Consider the following 20,180-nt stretch of genomic DNA (forward strand, 5'->3'; position numbering starts at 1 on the left):
TATTATTTAATTTTAATTTGAACATAATTAACAAATATAGAAAGTAAATCCGACATTTTCTTTGTCACGTATCAATTTATCTTTATTTGAAAAGGCATTAATGATTCTGATTGTTCAACCACCAATTATATGTATGTGTGTTATAAAAAGAATCTTCAAAACTTTGGGCCCAAGAAAAGGAAAATGTTACTAGTAGGATTAGTTCGGCATTTTTTGGCCGAACTCTCCATACTTAAAGTTATTAGGCCAAAACCCGAACGGGCTATAGAAATTAAGCACATCAAGCCGAGACCAAACATACAGTTCACGTGTATAAAAGTCCGTCAATGCACAATAGATCGCGTAAGAAAAAAGAAAGTGGTAGGTGGCAAGCTAGGAGACAACCTTTAGAGAAGATCTTACTATAATGAAATAAATAAGAAAAATATGTAAATTAGGATCAATTGATTAATCAATCAATATAAATCTTGGACGAATAAAGAGATCTTAAATTAGGAAAATAGCTATATGCAATCATCTATATAAACGAATGTGTAAACCCTTTTTCGGTCACGATTTTATTATCAATAAAAATACTCTCTTCCAAAATTTTCTAGTGTTATTTTCTCGTCGTCTACTTCATCTTTTCCGACGTTAATCCAGCGTTAGTTAGACTTTGCCGACGGCCAAGAGAGTAGATTTTGATAGTTAGTTAGAGAAGTTATTCTTCGTTAATTTTATGAAATCCTTATTATAGGCTGAGGTATAACGGGTTTTATACTGTTACATTAATAAGATTGGCCCATTAACTTAATTGGACCGAGTCTTATTTAATAGCCCAAATAATACTACTTAATAAGCCCATCGGTGTACGTGGCTCAATAATTTTTTATATATAAATAAAGGGGTCATTAGCAATAAACCCCTCATATAGATAATAAATGGTGATATGTCCACCCCTTAAATCTTTCTTTGTGATAACCCCCTAGAATTTGTATTTCCAATTCTACCCTTATGTCAATTAGCATAATTAGTCTTAATTATTCCTTTTTTCTCTCTTTATTCCTAAAAATCTGCTTCCAAATTCCTATAAATTTGCTACCAAATCAAAAAAAAATGTTTTTTTTATTATTTTCGGATTTTATAGTCATTTTTTTAATTTTTTTTTATTTTTTAAATTTTTTTTAATAAAAAATATTTTTTTTAATTTTTTTTAAACAAAAAATTGAATTTTTTTTTCTCGACAGATTTACAACTCCGAATATGACTATATTTGAATATGGCCATTATGTGACTACGCTGTGCATAACAGTGTAATTAACATATTGTAGAAGCATAATAATTAAGATAACAGTAAGAATATGACTATTATGTGAATGTGACCGTGCTTTGTAAAACATTATAATTAACAGACAGTAGAAGCATGATTCTTAATAAAAACAGCGAAAATATGACTATTATGTGACTACGGTTTGTATAACAGTGAGTGATCATGACAGTGGGAATATGACTATTATGTGACTAGGTTCTGCGTAATGTGACTACAAGTAATCAGCACTTGAAAAAACTTGCAACAGCAAAATACATTGCAAAAAGAAAAAAAATGACTATAAAAAAACAAAAATAACTAATGTGATCCCCCATCGAACATGTTTTTTTGTTGCGGTATCCAACTCGGTTGCACCGACTGCAATTAATCTTTCGTTTGATCTTCTCTGTTAAATATGACTACTGTGTTGAACATATGCAGCACTACAAAAAAAAGGAAGAGGTGGCGGCAACGAACGGCGACGGTGATAGTTGTGTACAAATCTAACCCGAAACCCGAACAACATGAAACACGAAAAAAAATATAAATCACAACTCTTATCATGCCAGCCAATCCACAACTGTCAATGCATACAAATGCATAGAAACATGCTCTAGGATACGAAAAACAAAAACTCACAAAAATTAATAAAATGCATGATAATTGAAATCTACGCATTCATAACAAACCAAATAATATAATTATTGTAAAACATTGTAGAAAAGAAAACATTGTTGTAGAAAAAAAAAACGAAAGTAACTATTAATTAAAACAAACTTTTAGCTTAGGAACAGCACTGACCATCAACCAAACAACTCGTTTTTTTTTCGGCATTAGGATAATAATTTGTGGGAATACCGATTTACTCATTTAGTTCATCCTTGTATTAGGTACTCGAGAATCTAATGTTAAATTTTTTTCTTAATTTTCATGCTATTATAACCATTTTACTAAAGAAAAAATAAAATAAAATAAAATAATATAACTAAAAATTCAGATCCATAACAAGTTTTACAGCTAATTAATTCGAGAAAAAAAAAAATTATACCGATTAATTTGTAGATATTCATCAATTGCGGTTTTGGCAAAGGACGGCGGCGGCGATTTCGACGGAGGGCGGCGGCTGTGGTGAGAACATGGCGGCGTGGGGTAATTTCTAGATCTCCATCGGTGTCCTGCCGCTAGTCCTTTGAATCCTTTACCATATGTGATTGTCGATTCCTGCCGCTAGAATCTTCTGTTGCCTCCTCGATTTTTTAGTGTTGGAAATATTAGATCTAGGATTTGGGAGATGAAGAACAGAGAAAAGAGAAAAAAAAATCAGATGAGAACGAGAATGACTATTGGGAGCGGAAGAAAAAAGAATAAGGATTTAAGGTTATTGTGGTTGAGGGTACTTTTGTCTTATCACATAGGTCTAGGGGGTCTCACAAATTAAAACTGAGATTTGGGTGTAGACAAAAGTCTTTAAAGTCAATTGGGTTTAATTCAATTGGGGGCTATTGCATATTTCCCCATATATAAATAAATAAAATATTTTCTTCATTCATGATTGATTCATGGTGGTCAAAAGTCAAAACAATTACACAAGATAACGAGAGGAAACATTCCAAAAACACTCTTTTAATTTACATCCTAATCAGCCGGCTAGTGATTAATTAGCCCTTAAATTTCATGACAATTGTAACTTCATCACTAATCCTCCCTTAAACATGATTAATTAATCCACTCATCACCATCAAACTGCTGGCATTTTACTTAAACTAATTATTGATTTCTTTCATCTTAAGTTCCTAACTACCACAACTAACTCTTTCTTGCATGCAATTTCTCTCTCTCACACAAAGTAGCACACTATAATGCGCGTGTCTTCTTCTCCATGGTTGTTTATCCTAACCACATGTGTGTGTATTGGATTGCATCTGAGCTGTAGTAATGGCTTCCAATCCTACGACCGAACATCGTGCGATTCCGACACGAACAATCCAGGCACGAGGTACACGTGCGGCAAAAACTCATCAAGAAGCACGTGCCGCACGTTCTTCGTTTACCGGTCCAACCATCGCTTCCGAACAATCTCATCCATCTCGAGCCTCTTCGCCGTCGATCCGCAAACCCTACTCTCCATCAACCGACACGTGTCCTTTCCAACTCAACTCCTCAGACCGGGCCACGAGATTGTCGTACCGATCCAATGCTCATGCAGTACGGGTAACTTCTCTCACGCTAATTTCACGTATGAAGTGTCCGAAAGAGAAAACACAACACTTACGACGGTTTCTTGTGATGTTTTCGAGGGTTTGGTGAAATCTATTACGCTGTACGAGGTAAATATTTTTTCTTCTTCCGTTATTGTCGTGCCTTTAAAGTGCGCTTGTCCGAACGACGACGATGTTAAAAACGGCGTCGAATATCTCGTGACGTACCCTTTTGTTGAAAGGGACGACACGAAAAAAGTCGGCGAGAAATTCAACGTTTCGGTTGAGGAAATATGGGAGGCTAATCATATGGACCCCACGCCAACCGTGTATCCGAACACAACCATTTTAGTACCGTTAAAAAATGAGCCGTTCTTGAATCTCAACTTTCTTGATTCTGTCTATAGAGAAGATGGATTTTTATATATTACTAAGGTACAATTACATCCCATTATATACAACGTATGGGAGAGAATATCAAAACTAATCTGCCGAGAAATAAGAGACCTATTGAAACTCAAACTACATGAAAGTAGAAACAACTTTGACTAAACAGAAATTAAAGAATGCCCAACTCTTGCGGAAGAGTTTGTTACGCTGATACGCCCCCTCAAGTTAGGTGGTGTTGACAAAACCTAACTTGCTCAGGTGATGATGAAAGGATCTTTTCGGAAGAGCTTTGGTTAAAGTGTCTGCCAGCTGATCGGCACTATGAACATGTGTAACCACAACCTGTTTTCGTTGCACTTGCTCACGAACAAAGTAAAAATCAATTGCAATATGCTTCATGCGGCTATGAAAGACCGGGTTTTGACAGAGATAAGTTGCACCAATATTATCACAGAAGATTGTTGGTGGTTTCTGAAGAGGAACTCGAAGTTCGCGCAATAAGTTGGTAACCCAATTTGTTTCGGATAATGCACTGGCAACAGCTCTATATTCGGCTTCAGTTGAGGACCTAGCGACCGTTTTTTGTTTCTTTGAAGACCAGCTTATTGGATTGTTACCAAAGTATAAGAGATAACCTGTTGTCGAGGTTCTATCATTTGGATCGCCGGCCCAATCCGCGTCGGAATACATATACAGATTGTTGTCACAATGACGATTGATGCGCAGACAGTAGTGAGCTGTTTGTTTCAGGTACCGAAGGACCCTCTTAACAGCTTTCCAATGATTTTGAGATGGCGAGTGCATGTATTGGGATAACTTGCTAACTGAATACGAAATATCCGGACGAGTGAAGGAAAGGTATTGCAATTTTCCTATTACTTGTCGATACTCCTTCGTATTGGCTATTGCACTACCATCATTTAGGCCCAGAACTTGAGAAGAACTCATGGGAGTAAGAACACCTTTGCTGTCGTCCATATTCGAGTCTCGGAGGACGTCCATAATATATTGGGATTGCGACAAGATTATACCATCATCCTGCTGAGTTACTTCAACACCTAAAAAATGGTGAAGAGGACCAAGATCTTTAAGTGAAAAACGTCGAGAAAGGGAAGAAATCACCTTGTGGATAAATGTGGAGTTGCTTCCCGTGATTATGATATCATCCACGTACACCAATATATAGACTGTAACAGCCATGTTGTGAAGGATGAAAAGCGATGTATCGGACTGAGACTTTTGAAACCCCATTTGCAGAATAAATGCCTTTAATTCGTTGTACCATGCCCTTGGGGCCTGTTTCAGGCCATAAATTGCTCGTTTTAAGCGGCATACATGCGTCGGTAAATCTGGATGTTCAAAGCCCGGCGGTTGCATCATAAAGACTTCTTCTTCGAGGTGACCTTGAAGAAAAGCATTATTTACGTCCAACTGATGTATTGCCCAGTTGTTCTTGGCAGCAATAGCAAGAACAAGTCGTACTGTAGTCGGCTTAACGACTGGACTGAATGTTGAATGATAATCAATGCCGGGTCGTTGAGTAAAACCTTTGGCGACGAGCCTCGCTTTATAACGATCAACACTGCCATCTGGTTTCCTTTTAATACGAAAGAGCCATTTGCACTTAATGATATTTCTATTGGGATCATTTGGAATTAATTCCCAAGTCTGGTTTTTCAATAAGGCATCAAACTCTTGTTTCATTGCATCTCTCCAGTGGGGATATTTTATGGCTTGTTTGACTGTGGTGGGTGTAAGGTTTGGAGATAATTGGGCAACATAGTCGGCAATTTTTTTTGGTTTAAAGACATTGTTTCGGGAACGAGTGGTGACACGGTTTGAGGTTTTAGAAGGATTATTTTTTTGGTTTTGGTCGGCAGGTATTTGTTGAGGCACACGTGTTTGGGAGATGGTTAGTATATTACTGTTAGTTGGATCGTAGGATGAAGACGAGGGTATTTGGGTATTTGGTTGAACTTGCGTGGGTGGTGCTGTAAGTGTTTGAGAAGAGAGAGGTAATTGAGAGTGTGTTATACCTGGTACGGGCGGAGCCACCGGTTGAGGAGCTGAAGAGCGTTCTTGTCGAGTTTGCCCTGGAGAAGTAGACTGTATCACATTTTGAAGGGGAATGGGTGGAGGAATATCATTTGATTCTGAGATTTTTGAGAGTTGGTTGGAGGTGTTTGGCTTTTTGATTGAGACCATGTCCCATTCTAAGTTTGAAAGGGGCTGATTGTGCAAATGAGAGAATGTGTTTGCAAAAGGAAATTGAGTTTCAAAGAATAACACATCACGTGAGAGGAAGATTTTAGCGGACGTGGGTTCAAAACACTGGTGACTGTGGTGTGTTTGAGAGAAACCGAGATAGACACATGGTTTAGATTTGGGTTCTAATTTATTGGACATGTATGGTTTAAGCCATGGATAACAGAGACACCCAAAGGTTTTAATAGAGGTATAGTTTGGTGGCTGTCCAAATAATTTTTGATATGGAGATTGATTATCGAGATTTGGAGTCGGGAGCCGGTTAATGAGAAAGGCTGCAAATTGACAAGCAAATGTCCAAAATTTGAGAGGTAAGGAGGCTTGATGCATGAGAGTTTTAGCGGTTTCGACTATATGTCGATGTCGACGTTCAGCTAAAGCTACTCTCTGAGGAGTGTATGGAGGTGAGACTAGATGTTCAATGCCATGTTGCTTGAGATAAGGTTTTAGTGCTTGAAATTCACCACCTCCATCAGTGTAAAAAGAAAGAATTTTTGTATTAAAATGGTTTTCAACCAAAGGACGAAATTCAGAGAAAATTTTGTGGACTTCATTTTTATTTTTCAACGTAAACAACCAAATGTATTTCGTGAATTGATCGACAAAAATAACATAATATAATTTCCGATCAATGGACAAAATTGGAGAAGGACCCCATAAATCACTGAAGAGAATTTGGAGTGGTTTTGTGCTCGACAATGTATTTTGATAGAATGGGAGCCTATGACTCTTATTACAAGAACAAGAATTGCAAAAATCAAAATTTTGAGAATCTGAAACAGGTAAGGAAAATTTGTTTACGAGGGTTTGAAGTACTCGACTATTGGGGTGTCCCAATCTTTTATGCCACATGAATTTGGAAGGAGCTTTTGTGACATTATTTATTTGAGGACGAGTGATTTGTACTCCCCAGGGCCACTCGTAAAGACCGTTCCTGCTACGTCCTCGAACTAGCAACGCCCCCGTACTCAGATCCTTCACATGAAAATCAAAAGGGAAAAGTTCAACAGATGTTTGGTTATCTTGACAAAACTGTGAGATAGATATAAGGTTTTGTTTTATTTGAGGAGCACAAAGGGTGTGGGGAAGCTGAAAATTAGAATTTGATGCACTTAAATGAATTGTACCAGTATGTGTAATTGGAATTTTATTACCATCACCCATCGAGATATTTTCAGTGCCATGATATTCTTCCGATTGGTGAAAACCTTGAGAGTCAGACGTGATATGGTGAGTAGCTCCGCTGTCGAGGATCCATGGATTTTGAGTACTCTGACCACTAGAGACAAAGTTTGCTTTTGCTTCAAAGTGGTTATGAGAGCGTGATCTGCAGACACGTGCGACATGACCAATTTTATCACATAGTTGACACTTGACACGAGAAGTTTGAGTGAATGGAGTGGATGAACGCCATTGCTGCTGTGTATTTGAGGGCACGACATTGGTGTTTTTTTCTTGATGATGACGCCAATGTTGGTTGTTGTTTGGACGCCGATTGGTTCGGGAGTAGTGCATAGGGGCATTATATTTCTGAGCTACAGCAGCAGTGATTTGTGCCGATGATGTTTTGATGTCTTCATGTGTAATGAAGAGTTCATGGTCCAATAATTTGTCAAATAGCTCTTCAAAGGTGATTGGAGTGTCTCTAGCACGTATAGCTGCGGAAATCGCTCGATATTCAGGGCCGAGTCCACTTAAAATTTTGACGATGAGTTCCTCAGTCGAGATCGGAGAACCCGCGGTTGCAAGTTCATCAGCGACAGATTTAATTTCTCTCAAGTATTCGGCAATAGATTTTGAATCGCTAGAAATTTTAGTGAGATGATGGCGAAGACTGAAGATGCGTGTTTGCGATTTATTTGCAAATAAAGTGTGCAGCGAGTCCCATGCTTTCTGGGAAGAAGGTGCTCCAGCAACAGTGGAGGCAATGGTTGAATCGACCGATGCCATCAAGGCATTTTGAATGAGTTGATCTTGGCGAAACCAGATCTTATACTGAGGGTTTGCTACTTCGGTATTGGTTTGAGTGATGGTGCGAGATGGGGCTGGATTGGTGCCATCTAGATGACCATATAGGTCATGGCCGTGCATTAGCATGGCAAACTGAGCTTTCCATGTCGTAAAATTTTGACTGCCAGTGAGTTTGATTGGAAGTTGAGATGCAGGGTTGAATTGGATAATTTGAGTGGTGGTGGGTGTGGTGGTAGTGGTGAGAGGATCAGTTGCCATGGAATTGGTGGGTTTATAAGCAAGATGAAGAATAAGAAAAAAAATTGGATCTGTTTGCTCGTGAGAGCTTGAAGGGCTCTGATACCATATAGAGAAGATGGATTTTTATATATTACTAAGGTACAATTACATCCCATTATATACAACGTATGGGAGAGAATATCAAAACTAATCTGCCGAGAAATAAGAGACCTATTGAAACTCAAACTACATGAAAGTAGAAACAACTTTGACTAAACAGAAATTAAAGAATGCCCAACTCTTGCGGAAGAGTTTGTTACGCTGATACTGTCGACCCTCCAATACCTACGTTTCTTCCCACAAACCTTTACGAGAAAAATACCCGAAAAATATCTCGTTTCAAGAAGATATATATCGTAGGATCCGTTGTCGTTTTTTCTCTCGTTCTCGCTCTTTTAGTGGCTTGTGCTTTGTATGTAAAGACATTGAATAATTTCAAGAATCGAAACGTTCTTCGATCTTCGAGTACTCCGTTATCTACGATTAATTCGTGCTTGTCACCTGTTTTACGAGCCGAATTGAAGTACTCACTATGTATGTATAGTGTAGAAGACCTAAAAAATGGGACGGAAAATTTCGATTCGGTAACTAGTGATAATGTGTACAAGGGAAAAATCGACGGTTGTGATGTAATGATCAAACGGATGAGATTTGAGGAGGTAAAGAAAGTCATCGATATTCATTCCAAGATTAATCATGTCAACATTGTGAAGCTCGAAGGAGTTTGTTACGATATTTCGTCGGCTTATCTCGTTTACGAGCTCCCATTAAACGGGAGCTTAAGGGAATGTTTGTTATCGTCCAATTACGCTCTTAGTTGGCGCAAAAGGACTAAAATTGCGTTCGATATTGCAAATGGACTACACTATCTTCACTATTCCGTGATCCCTTCATATAGTCACGACTCGAGCGTAAGCACGGAAAATATTTTCTTGACATCGGATTGGCGGGCGAAAATCGCGGTTTTCGGAAATCGGGCGGGGCCCGTTTCCGAAAGGGTCGATGTTTTCTCGTTCGGAGCGGTTTTGCTAGAGTTGGTTTCGGGGAAGGGGGGTGTGGATGGGAGGTTGTTGAGGGAATATTCCATTGGAATCTTGGGGGGTGGGGGTGGGGGTGGGGGTGGGGGTGGGGGGAATGAAGGGGGGTGCTTTGACCAATTGAGGAGGTTTGTTGACCCTTGTTTGAAGGATGAATATCCAATTGCAGATGCTTTGTGTTTGGTTGTATTAGGTGGATCTTGTGTTGACGTTGACCCTTTGCGTAGGCCTTCAATGGATGACGTCATCAAGATTCTTGCTAGAATGGTGTGAATTAATTAATTAATGTAGTGATTTTAATGTAGAGAAAAATGTATTATGGATAAATGTTTATTTGTATTTAATTTGCAAATATGGGATTTATGGAACATATATATTATTTATATAAGAATGATAATTTTTATAATAAATGCAAAAAATAAATGCAAAATAATCTCAATGAACATATTGTATGTAACTATTTATATATTTATATGTATATATCGTAGCCGATTTTAATTAGTTCTCACGATCTTTTGGTCTATAAAGTTGTACCGAACGGTCGTATAATGGTTGGATCGGCCTCGCATTCACCTCCGATTCCTTCAAAAAAAAAAAAAGAATCACAAAGTACGTCAATAACAAGAATATTTCAAAAATTCAAACTAATTATGTCGATTTTTTTTTTCCGATTAATTCGAACAACTTACATCGTGGACAGCATCTCGAATCAATCGTACTTGTTCCCTTGTCACTGTCCTCACCTAGTGAATAATTATGTGAACCAAATTAGAAAAAAAATATATATTTCTTTTTTAATTTATTATACTCATATATATTTATATGTACCTTTCTCACAATTGTCCATAAAATGTTCTGAGTGCAAGGAGGGACTGTTAGTGAACCAATGTACCTATAATACTTTCTACTCCCAATTTTTATTAGCTTCGGATTTACAATTCCGACACTCCTTTCGATATCGCTTGTATGAGAAATCGCCTCTAAATCACGGCTCATCTGAAAATTTGAAATATAATTATTAAAAAATCTAGATTTTTAATTTTTTTGAAATATATTCGGAAAAGTGTGATGTATTTACCATGGACAAAAATGAATCGGAGCGTCCAATTTTGTACATAATTCCTACGACAGCGGTACGATTGTCGTGGCTCTGGTGGACCAAACGAACTTCCATGTCGAATCTGATCGCATTTCGATATATTAATTAGTGTTAATTAATCTTGTTTACTTACTATAAAAAAAATTAAATAAATAAATAAATTAAAGATATACCTTCTGCCATTGATGGTGTGTTCAGAAGGTGAGTGCCAATGAATTTGGTTAAGGTGATATATAGTTCCATTTATATGGATATATCCTGCACTATTATCTCTCCATCTTAACTGCATCAATAATCATTAATTAATTAGCAAATTAATTAATTATAAAAATTAACCAACAATTAGTAACAAATTAAACTAACTTAATTAATTACCATCATGTCATGGCCTCTATTGATAAGAGTAGCATTAGCAGGTTTGTAATCTCTCTTGAGTCTGCCTAAATGGGAAACAATCTCGACCCTTCGATTCAACAAATCAATCGGAGATTGCATTTTCCCGGCGTTACAATCCTTCCATTCGGGCCGGATCTCTCCCCAACGGCTCGGCCCGATTTTGCTACCCTCTTGGTAACTGAACTCCCTCTCATTTTCTGCAATAAACATTTATCCAAAAAAAAAAAAAAGATTAATCTTCCCAACTTTTCTTTTTCTCCATTACAAAAAAAAAAAAAAAAAAGGAAATTGGTTTAACTTACCAACTTCTTGGGCTATTGTGAAGCATGCAAATGAGAGTACAAGAACAAGAACAATGAAGAAGCATTGAGAAAAAAAATTGAGTTTCATGGTTGTTAGCTTTATCATATTGTATTATATTTCTTGATTTAATTTGCAATATTTGAAATGTGTTATGGAGTGTTGGAGTTGGTGTGGAAAAGCATATAAATAATTAATAATTATATATGGAGTGTTGGAGTTGGTGTGTGGAAGCATATAAATAATTAATAATATAATAAAGAAAAAGTAGTTGATTTCAATTGAACTTTCATGCACGAAAGTTCAATTTCAGGTATCAAAGGATTGAGCACACGATTTGGATGTTCACAACATGAAAAAATTGGACCATATGCCCCCACAAAAGTCAAAATTGACCACCATGGAAAATGACCCACGAGGGTATTTTCGGAATTATGGTCCTCTTTATACTTCCTCTTTGGAAGAACGCAAAGGTTCTACATATGGGTTTTCGGTGGTTTTTTCAGATGTTACATCCACTGAAACCATCGATCTACACATAATAACACACACACACCGATAATTATTTATATAAATTTATGGACCAAAACCATCCAGTACGTTACACCAGGTGTAGCCTCTCATAGATCGGTTTTCAAAATATACAATTATTTAATATTTAAATATTATTACTCATATAATAATAGATCTAGTATTTGTTGTTTTAGGGGTATTTTTTCCGTTGTGATTATTAAGGAGTGATGTCCATTAGTTAGTCAATGGGAAAACGCATTTAAAATACAGTGCGATTTTAGAACTAAAGTCTGCTCTTTTGTAACACGATTTTCGCCTGCCGTTAATTTTGTTTATTTGACTCCACGTGCCCGGGAATGTTGGTCTTAACTGTTTGCGGCTGCGGTCACTCATTACGCAATATATATAATTATATACTCGTTTATTTCTTTTTGGGTAAATTACACATATACTCTTAAGATATGATAAAATAATTTTAAGGTCCTTGTGATATTGGTAATTACAACCACACCCCTGAAACAATTGCCGGAGCCAAGATTTCATGTCCTGGGGACCGATATGCATTATATTTGTTTCTCGCGTGGCCGTTAATGTTACCACAGATGAAAATGTATAAGCATTTAAGAAATGTTAGGAGGGCTATGTCACCCTCTAGCTCTATGTTGTCTCCACCACTGCCTGAAACTAATAGTCCGTTAGAAGCACTAACGGAATAACTTATCCAATGTGTTAATTCCGTTAGGGTTCATAACAATGTTTTAGGTGGGTGATTGTAATTACCGATACTACAAGGACCTTAAAATTATTTTAACATTTCTCAGGGGTGTAGGTGTAATTTACCATTTAGTTTATTTTGAATGAATGAATTATTATATTATTGCACTTAATTAGTTATCAACTGTAGATAACAGGATCATAAGCAGCCATGGCCCATGATAAAAATTATTTGACTATTTGTCTAATATTAAATTTCAATGCATTAATTACATCATGATCAAACTAAATAAGGGTCAAAATATAATTCTTTGTGCCAGGTGGAGAAGTGCTCGTATTAGTCTCAAAAGTGAAACATAATAGTCTTCAAAATCTTAGATTAAGATATTTAATATGGAATTAATTTGACTAATTACTATTAATTAATGTGAAAAGGGCATGCAAGTAAAAAGAAACTTCCAAGCAGCCTTCAGCAAGGTGTGAAAATGCAAAACCCCAAGAAAATTGGTAGAAGAATTACAACTTTAGGATGAGAAAAGAAACCTCTACACCCGGTGCAATACACCGTGTAATCCTGTACTGTTGATGTACACATAATAACACACTCATGTGTGTGTGCTCAGCGGGTATTTATTTGCATAGATCTATGGTGTAAAAAACTTCACTAGGTATAGCATCTTACAGACCTTAATATTGTAAATCGGTCTATTTAGGGTTAAAATTGTGAGATTTAAAAATTATGGAAAATAAGTATAATTTATTCCAAACGAGATTTTATTTTATTTTAGTTTATACGTAAAAATTAGAGAATCAAAATTCCATTCTAACATTAGCAAAATATGGGCCTCGGCCCAAAATGGGAAATAAATAACCAATGCTACAAAGGCCCCATTAAGTATATCTATTGTAGCCTAATAATTTACCCTCGAAAGAAATATTAAAGGTAGTTTATATATGATTTACAAAACTAAAACTAATTCATTTGAATTGTGTCGCTTCTCTCTCTTCTCTTTTCCCTCTTTTTTCTATGTAGTACCTCGGTCATCAGCCATGTCTTTTTCCGGCAACTCATTATCGAGTCTTCAACTTATATTGCTGACTTTGACTACGAGACAACTTTACAGTTTCTGACTTGGTGCTAGTTTCCGATTTGGAGTCACATTTCTGGACTGTACACTGAACAAAAGGGGGAACTAAGCCATTTTGGATAATGATATTAGTTCCGTGTGTTGGAACTACTACTGTTCGTATTTCTCTTTCCCTCTTTTATTTCTGAATTCTGTTTATGTATCATTCCGAATGAGTACCGAAGAAAACCGAACCCAAATCTTCAACCGAACATTCTTGAATCGAGTATCTGGCCGTTTGATTTGATTTTCAGCCCACGTGTCGGTCACTGAATGGATATAATAATATAATATCAATTAGTAGGGTAATTAGAACAATTATGGCAGGCCAACAACTTGCAGTAAATGACAGAAATAGTATGTATGAATAAATGTGGAGATTTCTGTTGGTAGAGGAGCCACTGTCAATAATGGCTTCTCTTGATTCCATTTACTAAGAAACCAACACACACACACATTATTTCATTTGCTTTAATCAGATCACTTTTTGTAATAAAAACAACACTAAATATAAATTAACCATACCCCACGTGCCATCGCAATGCAAATATAGCAGGGATTTCACTGTTTTCCATTGACTTTTTGCCTCCTGGTTTATCAACTTTATATACATACATATATAATGTGTGTATATATATAGCTCTTTCATAATGGCCTGATAATTTTCCTCCAAATCCATCATTATGTGTTCATTAATTTGATTAATCTATGGGCACCCCACTTAATCTTGCCTCATTTGGTGGACACCCCATCCACAAATTTCATCACACACACACACACACACACACACACACACACACACACACATGTGTGTGTGTGTGTGTGTGTGTGTGTGTATAAATACATGCAATGCAACTATAAATACATGCAATCTCACTTAATTCCAAACAACTGATCATTCTTCACACCACAAACTCGTTCGTAAGTCATCAATAATCTCGATGTATATACATATTATATTGAAACGCTTCGTTTTTTTGTTTTTTTTTTCGTGATTATATTTGAATTTGTGAATGACAGGTGTGTATATATATTGATACAGACATGCAAAGGATGGGTAGGACGCGTGTTTTTGCGATTGTTTTCGTTTTGCTGATGATGGGATCTTGCATGGCAAAAGCGAGGAGAATAGTTGCAGACGAAACGCAGCATAAGGGATTAAAGGCCGAAGGTACTAAAAATGGCGACGGTAATAACGGAGTTGTTGTTAACGACGACGACGATGAAGATGATGGTAATAATTTGAACGGGGAGAATCACCATGCTTACTCCATACCGGATTTCAACAGACAAGGTGGCACTAGTCCTGGCAGAGATTAATTACATAGTATTATCATATTTTCTGTTTCTCTCTCTCTCTCTCTCTCTCTCTCTCTCTCTATATATATATATATATATATATATATATAAGTAATAACGTAGAATAAGATGCTTTTAATTAGATATTAGAGATCCTTCTGTTTGTAGTAAGAGTACTCTACTGATGTAATAATATGCTTCATGCATGATAATAATGGTATAATCGTAACTAAAGCATCTGCAACTAATATTATAAAAGAAAATTGCCTAAAACTATTATAAAACATAAAACACAGTCATGCGAATGCTGAAATTCAAAACCAAACACCAAAAATTCCGAATAGATATATAAGCCGCAAGAAACCATATTTCGACACTTCGTTTTCAAAATATATATCACCGTACCACTACATGCACATTTTCTCCATCGGTATTCCAACTAAAAATTGCATCTTTTTCTTGAAATTTTCGATTTTCGACTTTTTTTTTTCCCTTTTTCTCAGGCTTTTCTATTTCTACCTTAAAATCCCACAAAGCACCCAATATTATTGCAGCTAATTAAAGAGACTACATTACATTAACACTATATATAGATATAATCAGCCAACATAGTCTCGAATAATCTGACCTCCAAAACGTGACCGTTGACCACTCTCGGCACTTTGTCTCAATCCCAACGTAAGTGAAACCGAACCAAGCCCGCCCATCTCGGGCCCACTTCGATGAGAAGGCATCATCAAGGAATATTCCATCATCGATCCATCGGTGGGGCCCGACGGAACATGATACTCTACACGAGAACGCTTTTCTTGATTCCACACATTTCCGCTCGATCCAACGGCATCTTCTTGCTCGGCCAAGGAATATTCCATTTGTTTGTCGATAATCGAACTCATTTTTAGCCTATTCAATGGTTGGCTGCTGCTTTCGTTTGATTGGTCGAAACCTTCGTTATGATTTGTGGTTTTTGGAGCATTTAATAGTACTCCTGATCCTGTTTCGGACACTCCTTTGGTTTCTAGCATGTGTATTTCCTCAACCATAGGTTTCCATACACGAACTCGAGCATTGATAAACCAGTTAGACACCTGATTCAGGGGTAGAAAAGTCAATATAATAATTAGGAGAGTCTGAAAAAAAAAATCGAGCTTGAATATAAAATTTGTACCTGGTTTCTTGTTAAGCCGGTTTGTGTGGCCAGCATATGCTTGTCGGTGTCTGTGGGATACCTTCACACAAATTTAAATTCAATTCAATCAAGATTCGTGTGAGAAACCAACAGCTACTTTCAATTTCATTCCGAATTTTTTTAGATCGGAATTGGCGTCATTTTCAATTATTAGTAACATATAATATAAAAATACATAATAATGTTGATATTTAAAGTGTAATTTTCAGACTAAAATCGATATTTTAGAAAAAAAAAATTGGATCGGAATTCAAAATCTAATATGTATTCCAATTCGATTCCAAAAAACCGGAGAGAAGATCGGAAATCATAACTTCAGAATTCAAAATGAAAAATATTGTTCCAAAATCGGAAATATCCACATCGGAATCAGCAGAATTCAAAAATTATGTTCCAATTTCCACCCCCAACTGAGTTATAGCAGCATTATATATATATATATATATATATATATATATATATATATATATATATATATATATAAAGAAAGAGAGAGTTCTTACGGATGAAGAAAATGGTCGAACAACCACGCCCTTAAAATCGAGACGGAACGTTCCGGAAGGCCCCTCTGTGGCCGCCAAATATGTTGACTTTCAAGAATGCCTAAACCGCCAGCTGTCCCTTTCTGCTTATTAAAGCCATGGTCGAAAAACTTCAACATCGAACCACCAGCATCGCCTTTGATGCTTCTTGTGTCAACGGAAGGTGACATTAGTTCTTCCCCCAATGCATTTCTCATGCTTTTAAGCTGATCCGTTATTGCGTTTTTTAAACACCGAAAATGCTTGGAGACCGTTTTTAGAGCTAAAGAAACGTACGGAGTTGCAGCACTAAGTCCCGCCACGGATTCGAAGGATGAAACCACCATTTGAATCTGCTGATGGTACTGTTTATACTTTTTGCACACCTAATTCAGAAAAAAAAGAAGATTTTTTTTTTAGCTATTTACATATTTCAAGAAAATCGATTAGTTATATGACATGTTGATATGCAGAGAGTTTTATAACTCTTAAGTATGTAAAATTTCAAGATTCCACAAACGAGATAAAACCTCCGTCTCTAGTTATCTTGCATTGTACAGTTATTTACATGAATTCAATCAATTATACGACGGGTACTTATGTGCTGTAATTATTTTAACATTAATTCAATCAATTAATTACAGCTCTAGTTTGAAGTTTTTCGCACATATGTAAGCAATGTTCATCAATCTAGTTCATCACAAACATAATCGGAATTTTCGAAATAAAAAGATTAAAAAAATGCCATAAAAGTTTCACCAATTACCTCATCCTGCATGTACATAAGCTTCGCCTTCTTCTGAAGACTTTCGGGCTGATAAGAATCATTTGAGCCATTGAACGCAAATGACGAGCCACCGACACCATTTAGGTCATTTTCAAGATCACCAATCGAAACCCCAACTACCTCCGAAATCTTATCCGACACCTCACAAACATCAACGTTCTTATGCCGGGACCCACAGCAGTGTTCATCTAATAACTGCTCCGCGGACCTCAGAAATTTCGAATTCCCAAGAATGGTTGAATAGCCCGTGAAAGGACCAAGCGGGCCCGGATTCCGACGAGTCGAAGCACTCGCCAAATTGCTACCGCCGGCAGTCGAAAATTCCGGCTTCCAGGTAACCGATTCTTGAATGTGGTCAGCAATCTGAGTTGCATGCACTCTTGGAGAGGGAACTGACGAAAGTGACAACGAGAGGGCCCGCGTGTCTTGCGGGCCCATTTGCCTAAAAGAAGCCGATTCGAAGCCGAAAGTTCGAACGTTCGAAGATGTAACGAGTTCTTGCAGTGCATTTTGGTAGAGTGACGACGAGGTGCAATGCATGTTATGATTATCTTGATATCCTAGAAAAGGTTTGACATTGTCCAATGTAGACATACGAGCTCCGACAAAAATCGGGCTTTGAGTATTATTATTATCATTAGGCACCCAATTATTATCGGTGGTGGTAGACTGCGAGCCGACAGTTTTCCATGTGTTAAAGTATTGTGGGTCATTACTCACATCTGCGGTTGGAATTTCCCTGTAGAAATTCTCGAACGGAGCCCGTTTATCCGGTTCTTGATTTTCCGGCGGGAAATTGAGGACTTCCGGGCAGATTTCCGATGGGTTGTAGCATATGCTTCCGGGTCGGAAAGTTCGAGGGATAGCGGATTCGTAATTATTTAGACCATGATGTTGCTGCTGCTCCAAATTGTTGATGTAAACTTCTATGTTGTGATGGGGCCCGTTCGATTCGTGCTGGATTCTCAGCTTGTCTCGACGGCTTTGCTGCGCAACGTGGAGTTCAGGCCTAAAGTTGCTCATATCCATGAATAATAACTATTAATTACACTAGGATTTCATTGTAGTCTTGAACAACATTTCGAATTGATCAGTTGATCTCAAACTAAAGGCGGTGTTGATTACACTCGTTTTCGGTCGGAGGAATGACCAAATCCTGCATGCATTAACAAACTATATGTATTATTATCATTAGAATAAAGAAAAACATAAACAAAAAGTTCACAAATACAGCAAATTTCATAGAAGATAACACACACACTCACACACACATACACACACATTCCTTACAACAAGAGTACAAATAAGCAACAAACAAAAAGACTTTAGGACAGTAATCTAGGACAAGTGAAAATGCGGAGAAAAAAGATAGTAAAAAATAAGGGAAATTTAATCTGAGTATCAATCAAAATCAAGAAAGAAAGTGAAATAGTAAAAACCTTTATCAGAAACAATGGTTCCCCATACAAGCAAAAACAGTAAAATAGACCTGTTATATTCACTGTTTTACTATTTAATCATATGTCTGAAAGATTCACAAAATAAAAAATAAAAAATAAAAAAAAAATAAAAAAAAAAGAGAGGAACAAGACGAGATCATGGGACTAGACACTGTACTACACCAGTATATTTATATATCATCATAAAGATTTAGGACATGATTTATCAGAAAAAAAAAAAAAAAAAAAAAAAGAAAAAGGTTCAAACTTTTCACCTCAAAAACCCTAGATTTCGAGGCTGTACTACTGTATTTTTTTATATATTTTATTTTTGTATTCTCTCTCTTTCTTCAGACGAAGAAACTACCTCAAGACAAATTAAACATCATCTGCACATATTGAAACACAAACAGTGTTTGTTCGGACAAAGAATCAAAAAGTCAAGACTGGATTTTTTTTTTCTCTTGTTTTTTTTTCTTTTTAGTTTCTTGACTCCAAAATCTACTAAAATGAAACAAACAAATAAGCGAAATATAATCCCCAGATTTTTGCATGTATTCAAGAATCATAAAAGTGTATGTATATATATATATATATATACTCACACACACAGATCAGTTAGCAAAAGTAAGCACACAAAAAGATGAAGAAAAAAGAAGGGTTATTTTCATTATATATAGTTACCTGTTTTTGGTGATTTTTGATTTTGAACGAGGAGATTTTCCGGTGGGTTTTCCGGCGAAGATTCGAAGATGGAGTATGTGGGGTAGGAGGCGGAAGGGGTGGGGGGAGGAGGAGGAGGAGCTGCAGAGATAGCTGGAAGAGTAGAGAAGTGTGTAGGACAATGATTGCTAGCTGAGCTGATAATTTGCGCCGTTTGGAGTTTAACGAATAATCGAATAATCCTTTGTGGGAAGGAGAAGGAGTTGACGTCGCTTCTCCGTTAGAGTTGACGGCGGAAAAAAAAATCTAATAATAAATTTGACATGGATGGATCATCTTCAAAGAAGAAAATCAATCAGGATTAGAAATATTTGTTGCTCCCCCAACTTCTGATTGTGGGGCCCATCAAGAATTTAATAATTGTCGATGGAAAGGTTTATTTGCATATATGCCCCGGAATCAAATCACTAATTACGAAAATACCATATGTATTATTTTGATCTTAATGATTTGTTAAAAGGAAAATTAGCTAAAAAATCCTTAAAAATATTTGGCACCGTTTAATGATTTTAGAACCATCATTTTCTCTGTTTAATTTGTCCCTACTCATATATAATTTTTTTTCTTCATATTTATCATTACAATATAAAGTTACCATGTTTAAAGTTGTATTATTTTTTCAGAAAATTCCATAAATGTCTACCG

General features: G+C 36.6%; 4 protein-coding genes and 1 long non-coding RNA gene across 5 annotated transcripts; 3 read left to right on the forward strand and 2 right to left on the reverse strand.

Annotated features, from left to right (window-relative positions):
• The first annotated feature begins 3,147 nt into the window (after nt 1-3,147).
• On the forward strand, nt 3,148-4,038 carry LOC148771335 (lysM domain receptor-like kinase 4). Its single transcript, XM_088817599.1, has one exon. It carries the CDS (start codon nt 3,148-3,150, stop codon nt 4,036-4,038), a length of 891 nt encoding a protein of 296 aa, XP_088673725.1.
• Nucleotides 4,039-8,927: 4,889 nt separating this feature from the next.
• LOC105948993 (protein LYK5) lies at nt 8,928-9,701 on the forward strand. The gene has a single exon (XM_088817600.1). It carries the CDS (start codon nt 8,928-8,930, stop codon nt 9,699-9,701), a length of 774 nt encoding a protein of 257 aa, XP_088673726.1.
• An 86-nt stretch (nt 9,702-9,787) lies between these two features.
• On the reverse strand, nt 9,788-11,377 carry LOC148771336 (alpha carbonic anhydrase 7-like). Its single transcript, XM_088817225.1, has 7 exons — nt 11,226-11,377; nt 10,903-11,120; nt 10,701-10,810; nt 10,507-10,609; nt 10,257-10,424; nt 10,118-10,171; nt 9,788-10,010 (listed from the first exon to the last, which is right to left on the reverse strand). The coding sequence occupies exons 1-7, from the start codon at nt 11,329-11,331 to the stop codon at nt 9,927-9,929; spliced, it is 843 nt and encodes a 280-aa protein (XP_088673351.1). The 5' UTR covers nt 11,332-11,377; the 3' UTR covers nt 9,788-9,926.
• A 3,040-nt stretch (nt 11,378-14,417) lies between these two features.
• LOC148771337 (uncharacterized) lies at nt 14,418-15,110 on the forward strand. Its single transcript, XR_016030950.1, has 2 exons — nt 14,418-14,498; nt 14,598-15,110. It is a non-coding gene; the product is annotated as an uncharacterized LOC148771337 (long non-coding RNA).
• Nucleotides 15,111-15,189: 79 nt separating this feature from the next.
• Nucleotides 15,190-19,882, reverse strand: LOC105949152 (BEL1-like homeodomain protein 8). The gene is made up of 5 exons (XM_012972432.2): nt 19,497-19,882; nt 17,353-18,529; nt 16,569-16,972; nt 16,045-16,105; nt 15,190-15,964 (listed from the first exon to the last, which is right to left on the reverse strand). The coding sequence occupies exons 2-5, from the start codon at nt 18,400-18,402 to the stop codon at nt 15,476-15,478; spliced, it is 2,004 nt and encodes a 667-aa protein (XP_012827886.2). The 5' UTR covers nt 18,403-18,529; nt 19,497-19,882; the 3' UTR covers nt 15,190-15,475.
• Between the last annotated feature and the right edge of the window lie 298 nt (nt 19,883-20,180).

This window comes from Erythranthe guttata, chromosome 4 (genome assembly GCF_056151865.1).
Source record: "Erythranthe guttata isolate IM_541 chromosome 4, IM_541, whole genome shotgun sequence".
Taxonomy (NCBI): domain Eukaryota; kingdom Viridiplantae; phylum Streptophyta; class Magnoliopsida; order Lamiales; family Phrymaceae; genus Erythranthe; species Erythranthe guttata.

Coding starts and splice junctions, on each gene's coding strand:
- LOC148771336 (XM_088817225.1), bottom strand. CDS start 11,331: ATGATAAAGCTAACAACCATGAAACTCAATTTTTTTTCTCAATGCTTC. Junction 10,610..10,700: donor CACACCATCAATGGCAGAAG/GTATATCTTTAA, acceptor AAATGCGATCAG/ATTCGACATGGAAGTTCGTT. Junction 10,011..10,117: donor TTCGAGATGCTGTCCACGAT/GTAAGTTGTTCG, acceptor TTTTTTTTGAAG/GAATCGGAGGTGAATGCGAG.
- LOC105948993 (XM_088817600.1), top strand. CDS start 8,928: ATGTATAGTGTAGAAGACCTAAAAAATGGGACGGAAAATTTCGATTCG.
- LOC148771335 (XM_088817599.1), top strand. CDS start 3,148: ATGCGCGTGTCTTCTTCTCCATGGTTGTTTATCCTAACCACATGTGTG.
- LOC105949152 (XM_012972432.2), bottom strand. CDS start 18,402: ATGGATATGAGCAACTTTAGGCCTGAACTCCACGTTGCGCAGCAAAGC. Junction 16,973..17,352: donor TTATGTACATGCAGGATGAG/GTAATTGGTGAA, acceptor TTTCTGAATTAG/GTGTGCAAAAAGTATAAACA. Junction 15,965..16,044: donor CCGGCTTAACAAGAAACCAG/GTACAAATTTTA, acceptor CCCCTGAATCAG/GTGTCTAACTGGTTTATCAA.